Source organism: Spodoptera frugiperda, chromosome 19, assembly GCF_023101765.2.
Source record: "Spodoptera frugiperda isolate SF20-4 chromosome 19, AGI-APGP_CSIRO_Sfru_2.0, whole genome shotgun sequence".
Lineage (NCBI taxonomy): Eukaryota > Metazoa > Arthropoda > Insecta > Lepidoptera > Noctuidae > Spodoptera > Spodoptera frugiperda.
Genome location: NC_064230.1, coordinates 3,010,319 through 3,025,975, shown reverse-complemented (window position 1 = coordinate 3,025,975; position 15,657 = coordinate 3,010,319). Strand labels below are relative to the sequence as shown.

General features: G+C 35.0%; 2 protein-coding genes across 2 annotated transcripts in view; both read left to right on the top strand.

Annotated features, from left to right (window-relative positions):
- LOC118281190 (zinc finger protein 880) overlaps positions 1 to 15,657 on the top strand; it is a 218,039-nt gene that overhangs the window by 104,286 nt on the left and 98,096 nt on the right. The gene's annotated exons all lie outside the window — the stretch shown is intronic.
- LOC118281131 (uncharacterized) lies at positions 1,405 to 5,333 on the top strand. Its single transcript, XM_050700970.1, has 5 exons — positions 1,405 to 1,563; positions 2,246 to 2,470; positions 2,922 to 3,064; positions 3,914 to 4,073; positions 4,752 to 5,333. The coding sequence occupies exons 1-5, from the start codon at positions 1,542 to 1,544 to the stop codon at positions 5,186 to 5,188; spliced, it is 987 nt and encodes a 328-aa protein (XP_050556927.1). The 5' UTR covers positions 1,405 to 1,541; the 3' UTR covers positions 5,189 to 5,333.

Below are 15,657 nucleotides of genomic sequence, written 5' to 3'. Positions count from 1 at the left end.
ATTGCGAGTTTGTATTTGTAAAACCGTGGAAGTCGCTTCCAATCTCGCGATGTGTAGTCATTGGGGGAGGGAGTACTTTGGGAGTGGAAAGTACGTGGCTGATTACACGATGAATGAAAATAATAAGTACATAATGTATTCTTATATATTTATTTACCATTTCATCAATGTGTGCTAAAATATTGTCCAAAAACAATACTTTATGAGCATGTTTGTCACTATCTCAGAAACTGATTGACGGATTTTGATGAAATTTGTCATAATGGTTTGTTTATGTCCCTGTTGCTACTCCTACTTCTCGAGCCTAGTCCTAGTTCCTAGGCTGGTAGCTCTGCCAAGCTGCGGACTACCTAGCGGGTTACCGGGGCTCCGGCTCGAAAAGCAGGAGTAGGAACGGGGTGGTTTTTACTCAGTAAGAGTCTGACACTCCCTCTCGCCTCGCCCAAGGCGGGAGAAGTCATTGGATGATTTTCCCCCCTTTGTGAAAGGGAATAGGGATTATATCCCTCTAACGTAAGATAAATGCTGTATAATATTATTAGATTAGTTTAAGTAAGTGCGTGTAAATACATACAATTTGTTATTTAGTTAAGTTTTGCATATAAAAGTATGTTGATATATAAATGTGTTTTAATTTTTTACTCTTATAATACAGTATATTTTCTAGTATTTTTTAAATGATTTGCTTCCTCAAATGTTTTTTAAATTGATGTCAAATCATAACTCAATCGAGTGTGGGAGAGCCATGCTTTGGCACGAATGGGCCGGCTTGACCGGAGTGATACCACGGCCTCACAGAAAACCGATGTGAAACAACGCTTGCGTTGTGTTTCGTTATGTGAGTAAGGGTACCCGAGGCCCAATTACCTTTCCTTCCCAATTCCCAACTAACCCTTAGATTCCTGACCCCAAAAGGCCGGCAACGCACTTGTAACGACTCTGATTTAAAAAAAAACTATTGTAAAGTACAAGTGTGCTCTGGTTCAATTCCAGGGTCTCTATATAATTTTACTGTTCTGTTCAAAACCCATAGTAGAAGATGAATAATATTTGGATCTGTCCAGTGTGTAAGAACAATGATAAACAATGAATATCTATACTTCTCTGCATACCCGTTCGGATGAGTACAGCAAGACAATACGTTTGGTTACTGGTCTATTATATTAACATTCACATTCTACAATCTTATAACTAAAAATGAAACTCAAGGTTAAAAGCTATGAAATTATTAATTATTTATAACTACATTAAATTCAATCAATAAATTAAATGTTTCTTTTAAAACAAAATATTTTTTCATCGACTGCAAATAATGAAACGAAACGTAATTTGGCTGTGTATGTCATTGTCAATGTTCGAAATTCAAACGAATGTCAAAATTGCCAACAGCAACGGTCATTCGCGTGTTGTTATTTTCGTTTTAATAAAATTGATTAAAAAGGCATATAAACGTAGTTTTAATTAATTAAAATAGTGTTAATGTTGAGAAGAGTGTTGTGTCTGACATAAAATTAAGTTAAAAAGAAGAATAAGTGAGCAAAATGCAGGCCGTCTCCAAAAATAGTAAGTTATTGTTTATTTTTTAAACTATGAAGTTAAATGGTGTTTTTCCAAGTCTTTTTTTATTTTTACTTCAGTATTTGTAGATTATTGTATGTATAATAATATATTTAATAAATGGACTGGTTTTAGTAATTCTTATCGAAATAAAGTAAGTTTGTGTTAAGTTTTATCGTTTATAGTTTTGATAAGTAATGTTTTCAAAACCATTCTTAGTTTAAACCAAAAATAGATTATTATCAATTAAGTGATGCGTAAATTGCCATAAAATCTATTTATTCGTTAATTAAATATTGGATTATCATTACTCTGATTATTTTTCTTGATAATGTTGAAGTAAGTATTTTTCACTGATCAATGTTGAAGTAACTATTTTGCCGCCAAATTACGCCAACACGTGTAAAAGATAAAGTACATTGCCATACTCTTTACCGCCGGGAACCCGTAAAGTAAGTGAATAGTGCCTAAAACTGGCAGCCATTAACGAGAATAAATTTACCTGATAAAAGGCTAACACAGCATGCATGATAGAATAGTTATTCATTATCATCATCGTCAGCCTATAAGAAGCAACATAGTTATAGAATAGTTATTAGGCCAAACTTAATATCAACTTTATCACGTCAAAAACAAACGCATCATCAATCTATAATTCATTAAACAAAACCCACTTCACCCTTCACAGAGCTATCAGAACTCCAAACTATAATAACTCGGATGCCACTAGAAGTGTTCTGTGTGACTGCACTCCCTGAGTTCGGTGTCCGATGGAGAGAACTATCGAAGGCTGTGCGCAATGCACGGTTACCGATGCAGCCGGCCAGTGTAGCCAGGGTACTGTGCAGACATGTGTCCAAGGCATTAACGGCAGATGAGATTGAAGATATTGTTGCGAGGTTGCGGTTGAAATGTGAGTATGGTTTTGTTATTTTATAATGTTAGAGAGCACATGCTTCAGGCTCGACCGGAATTTCGATACCACGGCCTCATAGAAAACCGACATGAAACACCATGTTTGCGTTGTGTTTCGTGTGAGTGAGGTTACCGGAGGCCCAATCATCCACCGTTCCCAATCTTTCCAATCCTCGAATCCCCCACAACCCTTCATAACTCCAAACAAATAATTCCTAACCCACTAAAGTGCCGGCACCGCACTTGTAATACCTCCGGTGCTGCAAGTATCTATGGGCTGGCGGCGATTGCTTACTATCAGGTGATACGTCTGCTCAGTATTGTGCCGCCCGTCATTAACCACGCTATTTTTTTACCTTGCAAGAGTTGCATGATATTACCAGAACAGCAGATGGTATTCTAAATATCCTAAAAAATAATTCTAACATTATAAACATTGATTTTTCCAGTGGTAGCCACCCAGCCTCGCACGTGGCACGTGATAAGGCTCTCGGAGAAGACCACAGAGGAACCAGTCACTCTGACGATGAGGGCCGTGCCAGGGAGGATCACACAGGCCTTGAGGAAGAGTAAGAAGACTATGAGGCCGGAGGTCAGTTTGGATTACTTTTTTATTTAGCAACTAGCAAACCCGCCTAGCTTCACTGACAGACAGACTGACGGACAATTCAATTTGACGTTTCAAAAGTGCCTTATTTAGGATTTATTGAAATCAATGCTTTGACTTTGACTTTGACCTGGCGAAATCCGTCTCGCCATTAATGATTTTCCCTGTTTTCCTGCTTTTCTCTTGAATTTTTTCCTGAATTGTCTTTGCTGTAAACCTCACGGAGCCCGAGACCTTTCCAACGAATGCAAAACCGTGGAAATCGGTTCGTGCGTTCTGTAGTTATAGCGTCAGGAAGGAAAACCCGACTTATTTTTATATAATAGATTGATTGAAATATTTTTGTAACTTTATGAAACGCTTTTTAATCTTCTGTCTGAGCTATAAGTTGGGTGCATACAATCATTCATTACGTGCAACGTCACGCCTTTTATCCCCGAAGGGGTAGGCAGAGGTGCACATTACGGCACTGCCACTGTACAATGTACACCCACTTTTCACCATTTGTGTTATAAGTCCTATGTAATAGGGGTGAGCCTATTGCCATATATTGGACACAATTCCAGACTCCGTGCTACTACTAAGAAATTTTTCGAAAAACCGAAAACAGCCCAGCAATTCTGTTTCCGACACGGGAATCGAACCCAAGACACCTTGTCCGGCAGTCGCACTTACGTCCATTCGACCAACGAAGCAGTCTATTTTAATACATGACATTATAATTACCCTGCTTTACCTCTACAATTGCAGAGTAGTCGCACTTACGACCACTCGACCAACGGGGCAGCTCATTGTAATACATGTCATTATAATCACCCCACCTTACTTCTACAGGTACAAACAGTACTGCTAGGCGACATGCTATACCTCAGTATACAACTGGTGTCGGAACACAAGTCGGGCTCCGCCCTCTACGTGGCGACGCCTCCAGGGGAGCCCGTCGCGTTGGTCTCTAGCGTCAACATGGTTGGACTTATTAAGGCTACCGTGGAAGGTGTGTATATGTAATTGGTGTAGCATATCTTGGTGGGGGCTCCGTATAAAAAAATGTTGTTTGGGTGCCTGCCTTATTTCTTTGCTTTTTTGTGGGGGAAAATTATCTAAATTCTTTTCCCGCACTGTCTTTCCCCCGTATCCGGCGCCCCATATAATAAAACTGATACGGCAGATACGGGCGCTAGCAACACCGCTGGTATAAGTTTTATATTGGGTTAAAAGTGCTGAAAGATCACCTGATGTTAAACGATTAGCGCCGTCTATATTGTATACTGTCGCAACAGTAGAGGGCTGCACAGTTGTTGCGGTGGCTGGGCAACCTGTAACGGGTTCGATTCCCGCACTCAGCAACTCACACAAGAGAATATTGGCAATGTTGTGCCCTATATTCCATATCAATCACAAAACGATTTCTGCTGAACATAGGCGTCCCCAATGACTTAAAAATGCGCCCTATAAGTAATCTATATTGATCCGGAGCTGCAGACTACCTAGCGGGTTACCGGGGTTCTGGCTCGAAAACCAGGAGTAGTAACGGGGTGGTTTTTACTCAGTAAGAGTCTGACACTCCCTCTCGCCTTGGCGGGAGAAGTCATTGACTAATTTTCCATCCTCAATAAAAAATACCTATCCCATATTCACTCACAATTATAACCAACTAACTTTATTTTCCCAGGTCTAGGCTACAAATCCTACGAGATAGCAGACCTCCACGGCCGTGACATCCCATCGCTGCTTCGAATAAATGACCGTGCATGGAATACAAACGCTGACCATCTAGCAGAAATACCGGAATACGCGCCAACACCAATAATCACTGAAACTGGTATAGACTATACATACAAAGCCTACGATGAAAACTACGTTGAAAACATCCTTGGACCGAACCCACCTAAAATAACAGATCTAACTATAAAAACTTCAAAATCTTTCTTCGATAGGAGTCGCTTAGACAAGAATATTAATATTACTATTAATATTAAGACTGAAGATCTAGCTAAGTCTCTAAAATCTTGGGTTTCGAAAGGTGCTATAGCTCCTACGTCCGATTTGATTAAGATATTTCATCAAATTAAGTCTAATAAGATTAGTTATACTAGGGAGGATGATTGAGTTGTCTTATTGGTGTATTTTTTTATTGTAATATCGACGGTTAAGAGGAAATAGCGACAAAAAATGAAATATTCAGGAGAGCGGTCGGAATACTAGGAAAATGTTTTTTTTTGTTGCTAGGTTATACACGCCAAAACTGTCATCGTAAAGAGTAAGCGCATTCGAAAGAGCGGAAAATTTTACGTAGGTTAGCATAATAAACTCATTTTTGACCAAAATGTCGCTTATACCCTATTTCCTTTTAACCGTCGATATGTTAATTTAGTATCTTTTTGTTGAGAGTTCTGTCTTATAGGCAGGAATACGTGATGATGATAAATCATCTATAATATAAAAATAAGTCGGATTTTCTTTCCTGACGCTATAACTCCAGAACGCACGGACCGATTTCCACGGTTTTGCATTTGTTGAAAAGGTCTTGGGCTCCGTAAGGTTTATAGCAAATTAATTTTTTAAGAAATTAAGAAATAAACAGGACAAAATCATTGGTGGCGAAACGGAGTTCGCCTGGTGTGCTAGTTAATAATTATATTGGGTACAAATTTAAGACTCCAATGCATGTTGGTGTCTTAGATAGAGTCGGGAATTGAACCCGAGACTGTTAGCTCGGTAGTTGCACTTACTAGACAAACTACCGAGCGGCTAAGGCTGCTTTTCCACCAGAGATGTACTATGCTACGTTGCTGTGGATGCGTTTGGCTTCCACCAATCATATTCGTTGGTACACATAGTATAGCTCTGGTGGAAACGGACTCAGCTAAGCTATGTTTTTTATATGGAAAGATGCGTGCTATGGATGTATACTATGGATGGCTTCCCTACTATCGCCACTATACATCGCATACTCGAGCTGTGCATCTTCCTCGCACAGCTACATAGCTTAGTATCAGTGGAAACGGTCACATAGTTTCACAGCTTAGCTATTACATCTTCGTAGCATAGCTACATAGCACATTTCTGGTCAAGTCAAAAGCACACTAATGATTATGTTGATCTATTTTTTAACCGACTTCCAAAAAAGGAGGTTCTGATTTTGACCTGTATTGTATGTATACGTAAGTTTGTTTGTTTATAACCTATATGTATTATGATGTAAATACAATATTAATATACTCTACTGTGACATACTTATTGTTAAAATAAAGTAATTGATTGACTAATTCAATTGTTTTTATTAAACCAATAGAACAACAATATCTTGACCTTGTTCTTCGTATAGGGAGACGGCTTATGACTGTTGGGTCTATACAGTTATGTTAGGACGCATTATATACCTTTCCTTTATTTGTTGACGGGAAAAACCTTCAAAAAGCGTCCAGCTTTTTGGGGAAAAAACTAGTACACTGGGAGTGTGGGATTTTTGCCTTAATAAAAAAGGGTTGTAATCATGAAGCAAGTACAAAGAGGAGATGCCATAATGTGATTGTGCACTGTGACACAAAAATATGGGGCTATCAAATGAACAAACACACTCAGAAAGTGGCACATTAAAATGTGGACAATTGGCAACGTGTTTGTAGTATGGGACCGCTAGATGGGAAATAGAGAGGGGCGTGGTTTGTAACGTCCCGCGCTCCCCGTAAAGTGTCACGCGTTATGTTAAAGGGAAATCCAGTTATGACATCTCCTCTTTGTATTTGCTTCATGGTTATAACACAAGTCCCCACTCGCTTTCATTATCATATATGTGCATCTCCATTTGTGAATCAAACAAATATTGGTCTAAGGGAATCGAAACTGCAGTACTTTTTTTTATTAAATCTTTGCCCTGCACCAATGTTTTCTCGTGTCGTGGGTGCGTTTACAAACATATAATTTCACATACAAATGACACCCAGATCCCGATCACGAATATCTGGATCATATTATAAGGAGTTGCTTCGTGCGGGAATCGAACCCGAATTTTAATAAAGTCGAATTTGTTGCATTCTTGGTCAAACTTCACTAGAGAGGCGCTGACCTAATTTTTTCTGGTTTTAGTCGATTTATAGTAATTTATGTAGTCGACTAGCTGGCCCGGCGAACTTCGTACTGCCTCAAACATATTTTTTTCATATTTTTAACCTTACCTAGACAAATAATTCAAGACCAAAATTATCCAAATCAGTCCTGCTGTTTTCGAGTATTGCCGTGACTAACGAACAGCAATTAATTTATATGTGCATCTTTTATCTCCGAAGGGCTAGGCAGAGGTGCTCATTACGACACGTAATGCCGCTATACAATGAACGCTATACGCTATACAATTTTCACCATTTGTATTATAAGTCCCATGTAATAGGGGGTGAGCCTATTGCCATATACTGGACACAATTCCAGGCTCCGTGCTACTACTGAGAAATTTACGAAAAATCGAAAAAAAAACCAGTAATACTTTGCCCGATCCGGGAATCGAACCCGAGACCCCTTGTCCGGCAGTCGCACTTGCAACCACTAGACCAACGAGGCAGTTGATTTTTACATATATGTATAGAAGATATTAGGGTAAAAAGAAATAAAACTACAAAAATTTCAAATATCAATAAACTTTTTTTTAGGGATCACATTCAAAGTGGTTGCGGACCATTGTACATAAACTTACACGCTAGGCTTGGCCGAATCTTTTCACTTATAACAACATATCTCATGAATGAACTCATCCTTTCATACATCCAAATATTTAACGCTTTTTGTGAGGGGGGAAAATCATTCAATGACTTCTCTCGCCTTGGGTGAGGCGAGAGAGTGTCAGACTCTTACTGACTAAAAACCACCCCGTTCCTACTCCTGCTTTTCGAGCCGGAGCCCCGGTAACCCGCTAGGTAGTCCGCAGCTCTGAAATATTTAACCTTAGCTTCATACTTTACCGGAGTTGCGGAATACCTAGTAGGTTACCGGAGCTCCGGCTCGAAGCAGGAGTAGGAACGGGGTGGTTTTTAGTCAGTAAGAGTCTGACACTCCCACTCGCCTCGCCCAAGGGAAGTCAATGAATGATTCCTAGGTAATATTGATGAACAAGAAGATTAGTTCACTCATGAAACGAGTAACAATTTTTCCATTTATTTTTATTTATTTATTTAAAAAACCAGAAAATGGCATAAACCTTACGTTTGAAAATTCACCTATCTAATAGAATTTGACATTAAAAAGTTATCTTACGAAATATTGAGCGAATCTGCGTTTAAAAAGTTGTATTTTAATCGATTTTTGGCGACTCTGTTGGCTCGAGTAACAAACATTATTTTTCTGTGTAGTAAAGTAACATTTTATAACATAACTATTATTTAATAAACACAACGATTATATGAAATCACGTCTGCATAAATCCCCAAAAACTCATATTATCAAAGTAATTTTGGAAAAGCAAAAATATGATCGCTTTTCTATAATCTATCATCATCCCTATTCATTTTATTGTTGATTATAACAAAAAAATGTAATCAACAATGGGCTCTAGTCATAAAATCTTACCACGAAAAACCGCAGCCAAAAATCGACTAAAACGTATTTAGTTTAAACTACAAATCTTCCTAAATATCGACTAAAAAGGACTAGTCGATTCAACAAGCAACTATTGTGAACATCGATTGCAAATCATTATACCCTACAAGCCGTTTGACTGAACTACCACTAGAGATGGCATAAAATCGACTAAACTAGTCGACGATAGTTTAAAAATCGACTAAGAATTAAAACTTAAGGCGAATAATGCAAAATTGTGCCGTGAAATTCAATTTTTGACTGTTGATAAGTTGAATTTCGTCGACAATCTTGTTATTTTCGTCTTAATGACAATTAATCGTGTTTTGACTCTCCGATAGAGGTTGCTAGTGTCGAAAATGCCTTTCCTCACCATTATAAGGACCTAACACACAGTTGTATCGGGTAATACTTTAAGAATAGTATTATAAGAGACAGTAGCAGTTAATTTTTCTGGTATTTTTTTCCAAATATGCTTGGTAATTATGATATCAATTAAACATTTCAAATAACATCATCAAGAATAACCTAGAAAGGCTACGCCTGAATCCTTCGCTACTCACATATTTTTCGAATCTTTTCAATCATCACCTAAGAGACATACTACCATTTTCGACACAAGCGCCACTTGGCGAGAACAAAACCGATAACGTTTCGTAGTAGTTATTACAAACAAAAATTAGATTCTATAGACGTAGTAAATCCACACCGTGTATTTTTTTAAATTTCCTTAACCAAAAATGAACAGATTAGACTAGATTACTTAGAAATCACCAAAATAAGAGTTCAATCGTTTTTGTGTACTTGAAGAATGGAATTTGTCTGTTTAAGACTTAGGTTTACCTATGAAATTACCGTTTTTTATCTTATGTACGCTAAAATCCCTGGAACTATTGGTTCGATTTAAAATATTCTTTTCGTGTTGGACAGTGCATTTATCTAGGAAGGTTAGGGCTATAAAATATCATGCTAAGACCAATATAGGAGCAGCAGCCGACTGCGTGAAACTGCGCAGGAGTAGTTAGTAATTTTTTTAAGCCTCTCGTCCTTAGTAAATATAAAAAATATGAGTAATCCAAACAATTAATAATATTTTTTACATCCATTAAAAAAGTCATAGGGTTTATTGTTTAAATTACTTCTATTTTTATATTTTTATGGGAGTTTACCGATCCAAAAGTCTTTTGTAAGAATCGCCTATTAAGATTAACCTCTCGTATAGTATATTAGACACAATATAAAAGCACATTGTGTCTCGCATGGATCTGCATCCGGCCATAAAAACAGTAATTTCATAAATAAAATACCTAACAAAAGTACCTCAAGTCTCCAGTATCCAATTTGACCATATTCCCCAAATTCCATTTTCTTTTTACAATTTCCAAAGCACAAAAAAACGATCAAACATTTCATTCTTAAACAAAAAAAAAAACATAAAAGTACCAAGTCTATATACCTTCGACTTACCCTAAAAAAATTCTAAACAATTTTTTTCGATTTTTCAACAATTTTTTTTTCATTTCAAATTTCATTTTTTTCTATCTAAAACCACAGATATAGCTTTCCAACCTTCTCGGTATATAGACAATTTAAACTTATTTAACTTACAAAAATTATATTAATCACTATTTAAAAAAACAAAAAATAAGAACAAAAAATATGCTTATAAATAAGCTAGCTAAGTAATGAAGTGTGCAAACTGCAATTTGCTTTAAATCGAATTAAACAACGTTGGTTGGATATAAAAACTAGCATATTCTCGGAAAAAATTACTGTCTCTGAAAAACATGTTACTGTAATGAAACTCTCAACAACGATCGCACATTACTTCAGCAAACTTGAGATCTCAAACAACCAACCCTTTAAATTGATTTGATTTTCCAACCATCAATAACTTTGAAAAATGGGCAACTGGGTAGTTTCCTCAGTCAAAATAATTTATTTCGAGTCTTCAATACAATAACATATCCAAAAATAATCACACTTTCATTGATAGATAAGCAGCCTGTAGGCCCGGACTACTTTAGCCCTGCAGTAACATACAAATAAAAACCACAATCAATATATTTTATCGTGTGAGAATATTATAATAATATGAAATTTGACATTTCAAAAGTATATGGTTTGATTGGAATAAATGCTGCCCTAGTGTGAGATATGAACAAAAACTCAGTTTGCAAATATGCTAATTTTTACATCCGAACCAACGTTTAAATTTAACAATATTATACAAATAGAAACTAAACTTAAATAAACAAATTCTAAGGAACATTATTTTTCAAAAAACGCGCAACTTTTTACCAATAGTTGATCAAACTCGCGCATTTAACAAACCAAATCAGTTAATCAATAACTTTATAACAATTTTTTCAATTTCAATATTCAAAAATACATTTAAGACAATTAAAAACTTGTCAAGCAAAAAAAAACTAAAACCAAACGTTACTATAGGAAAAAAACATAAAATAGTATTTTCTTTTTAATAATAGGTATGGCAACACTAACGATTGCACCAACAAGATCCGATGACACTTAATGGAGATCATTTGAATCAAAATATTTTATTTATTTATACGTTAACAAATTTTTAAAGATTTCGAGTGGATTTTTGGTACAGTTTTATATGATTTCAAAATAGATAAATGATCATTATTTTTATGAGTAACTAGCAAACCTGGCGAACTCCGTTTCGCCACCAATGATTTTCTCTGTTTTCCTGCTTTTATCTTGATTTTTTCTTGATTTTTCTTTGCTATAAACCTCACGGAGCCCGAGACCTTTCCAATGAATGCAAAACCGTGGAAATCGGTTCGTGCGTTCTGGAGTTATAGCGTCAGGAAGGAAAATCCGACTTCATATTATAGATTAAATACAAGTTTGTATTGAACATTTATTATGTGAATATTATACCCCAAGACGCAATGCTTTTAAAATAATCATGCGGATCTGTCCTCCACTGTACATATACAATATAAGACAGACTTTACACCAGTTATGTTATGAGTCCCATGTAATAGGGGGTGAGACTATTACCATATACCTAAAAGACTTATTGATTACCAATTTTTAACTCAGATATCCATATAAAATTGTAACAAAAACATCCACTTCAAAAGATAATAATTTTCAAACAGCCAACAGAACGTCGATAGTCACACATATTTATTTTAATAATAATAATATAAAAAAAATAAGAAAATAGGAAAAATGCACTTTACTTGCTAATAAATAGAGTCGAGATTATCATTATTTTTAAACGATTTATACACAAAATGATTTGTATTGAGAAGTTATTTAAAGAGTTGAGATCTTTGAAATTAGCAAACCAATCAGCCAGGCAAGTTATGCTTATTACTTAGGTATTTAGTTACACACGACGCGTGAGTAAGCCGATAATATAATAATTAATTTAGTATGTCCCACGAAAGTAAAAAAAATCACCTAACCATTGCATTATTAGAAGAAAAATAACCAAAAAATTATGTATATCGAAAAGATAAATACTTTTGGCTCAAAATCGTACTTTAAATTAAATTAAATAACTTCTCAATAAAATAAAACCATTTCTGAAAAAAAACATCAGCTCTAGGAATAATAAAACGTGGCAATTCAGAGTTCTTTAACTGACTAGTCAAACATACTAATAATATATAATATCTCGACTAAACAATAAAATTAAAATTAAAAATAGCACCGCGGTCACGAAAAAAAAACACATTTTTTTTTTCATATTGCAACACCCTTAACATTAACCTTAACTGGCAACACAGCTAGACAGATCGGAGAAAAACGGTTCACTTTCAAAAATCTCTTAAAAACTATGAAATATAGAAGAGACTAATAACTAGACTTTGTTTTTTTATTTTATTTCTTTTTTTTTCTTACTCGCTTATCGTACGTAATAAAAATTTTCACTTTTTATTTAATTTTTTTAAAACATCGCTTCGCTTTATAGAAAAATGACAAAAATTTATCTCATCTCGTTCATCGATCAAATTTCCCCTAAAATATAAGAATTTTGTACTTGTATATTAACGCCGAACCTTTTATATTTTTTTTTCACTTCAAAAATTCTATGCCCATAGATTTATTATTCATTCCTTTGACCGTGAATAGGGTATCTACCCTATTTAGGCATCTATCTGCCTATTTTTTTTTAAAACATAGGCATCTGGCTATTTTTTATTTTAGAGCCCGTCTAGTAGATTATTTTAAAACACTAGACACGTATTTTTTATTTTCTCACGTAAACAAATACTTTCGATGATATATCGATTTGAAATATCGCGTGACGTCACTTCTAGGTACATTTTGTACGTGGAAATGACGTATTTGCATTATGCACCCACTTCTAAACTTTGATTCGTTTTATCTAAGTATTGTTAAAAAAATACGTGTCTAATATTTTTTCATAACTTAACTGACGGACTAAATAGATTTTTAATTTTCATACCCCGTCATCATCCGTATGACGAGAGTCGATTATATTTTGTTTCTGATAATTTAGCAGATAGTTAGGCGGCTGATAGCCAATAAAGGCTATATTTTTTAGTTTTTTGACCATTTAAGTGAAGTAAATAAATAATAAATCTATGTCCATACCATCAAATTTCTAATCTACATCACATATCGCCTTCAGATCACAGACTTCGAACCCTGGTAGCAGAGTGCCAATGCTGAGATAATACGCTAGTTTTAATTATTTAAGTCAAATTCAATACTTTTATCGAAATGTCAAAAACTCGATACTTTCCTTTGTATGAAATCGCAAACAATGACGTCATATTTTTTTGCATCAAATAGCAAATGAGGATGCAAATCCTGGTCCCGCCTTCCAATAGCTATGTGTGTTACATCATTGGATAGGTAATGTTGAGCTGAATAAAAGTTACTATGGCGCCAAGTTACAAATCTTAGTCCGTTCAGAGTTATTCTTTATTAAACATGGTAGTTTTATCAGTAGCCAAGTAATGATATTTTTACGTTATAATTGCATTTGTGATTTATACACGTAGTGTGGAAGGTGGGACAACATATCATAGAAACTATGGCATCCTCCTTTGTTATAAATATTAAAAAATAAGTATAATCGTCATATTAATGAAGAAGCGATTCTTTTGGGATATTGTATTGTGACGTCAAAATAATATAATTTATTTTTGACCTAGGAAACTACCTAATTAGTCTAAATACAGATTTATATGTTTAATTATATATTATAATAAATTATAAGGCCGTTTGTATATAATACTAACTGAGCCGGCAAACTTCGTACCGCCTCAAACATAATTTTTTCACTTTTTAATCCTTCCCTGGAATTCTACAAATAATTCAAGACCTAAATTTGCCAAATCGGTCCAGCCGTTTTCGAGTTTTGGCGAGACTAACGAACAGCAATCAATTTTTATATGTATATAATATATATAATATAATATAATATAATATAATGATGCATTCAGTAGTACCGACTGTTGCTAATTGAATTTAGAAAATAGTTATTCTCAAATACATTTTCATGAATTTAATTCAAAATATAAATACTACATACATAATATAATTTAACGTTTCAATATAAGAAAAATAATCCGACTGTGTCGCTTTTAATAAATATTTTAAATCTCTTTATAAATATCAAATTTTCACTTTATAAGCATTGCAATTAGGCCTCTACGTTACAATTTAACTGGCTTTAAATTGGTTATTCATGTCCCTGGGACGTTGGACTTCAGTGTTCCGGTGTTTTCATGGTTGTATCTACTGTAGATCCTGGTGCACAGGAGTTGCAGCGGTTTGGGAGTGTGTCGCGAACTTGTCCCAATAAACACCTATGTATCTCATATTTATTACTTATTGCCGTTAAGACTATGAATTTAATAAATTTTCTACAAAATAATATACATATTAGAGAGCTTGTTTATGCTTTTAGAAAGCAGGTTTTTTAATAAATATTATATCAGCATTGGCACTAATACTATAACAATATACTTTAATTTGAAAATGTATTGAGAGTATATAATTACTACTTTTAAAACACTATTTTATTAGAAGACCATGGTCATGATGTAATACACATATTTTTTAAAGAGATTTACATTGTTCTCACATAGTTGAACCAACGAAACAATGTAACCAAGAATTGTATTGTGAACCTGATTGAAAAAGAGTAACCTATGGAGTTTCTTGCTCGTTCTTCTCCATAGGAATCTACACTTTGGAACGAGCAAATAGAGCAACTAGAGAACTGACCGACAGACGGACATTTTTATTTTGTTTGACGTTAAAAAGTAGCTTACCGGTCTATTTGAAATAAATAATGTTGACTTTGACTTTCATTTATAACAATATGATAATTATAGCCGTTCGAAACGACAATTCCGCTACTCAACCCTAAACAGATACTCTCAATAAATTTCCAAACTAAAAGATTAACGTTTTTTATTGCACTCTACCCCTTTTCCAACACCTTGCCTAGCTTACAACAATTATATTTTAATTTTTTTCATACCTAATAAGTAATAATATTAATAAAAACTTCACTAAAACGCGTCAAAACTATCTGGCAATAAACTATTCTCGTTTAAAAATCACCTATTTAAAGTAAGCGTCCACAGGCCCGCATCGTACGCAACTGATTTTAGTTTGTCTTGTATAGAAACTCATACAACTGCGTCCACTGATCCGCATCGTACGGACCGCATCATCGGCAATGCCTACATGCGATGCGTACTGATGACGTCATACGGAATGCGTGCGATACGTGCGATGCGTACGATGCGGGCCTGTGTACACTTACTTTTAAGAATAATTATAATAATTATTATTTATTTATAAAAACAAATTGACAGAGACACACCGTTTTTGTTAATTCTCGCATAGATCATTTATTATAGTATTTTTATTTTAACACGCAAGGTATCTTCCGACCAGCGGCGTACTAACCAACAGTTTATCTGTTAATATTAACTAAAAATCACGGTTTACTCACGTACATTAATGGGGAAAAGTTCTAC

Excerpts from the sequence above, each read along its gene's own strand:
- LOC118281131 (XM_050700970.1), top strand. The coding sequence starts at position 1,542 with ATGCAGGCCGTCTCCAAAAATA. Across the intron at positions 1,564-2,245 it reads GCAGGCCGTCTCCAAAAATA|AGCTATCAGAACTCCAAACT; the intron begins GTAAGTTATTGT and ends CACCCTTCACAG. Across the intron at positions 4,074-4,751 it reads TATTAAGGCTACCGTGGAAG|GTCTAGGCTACAAATCCTAC; the intron begins GTGTGTATATGT and ends TTATTTTCCCAG.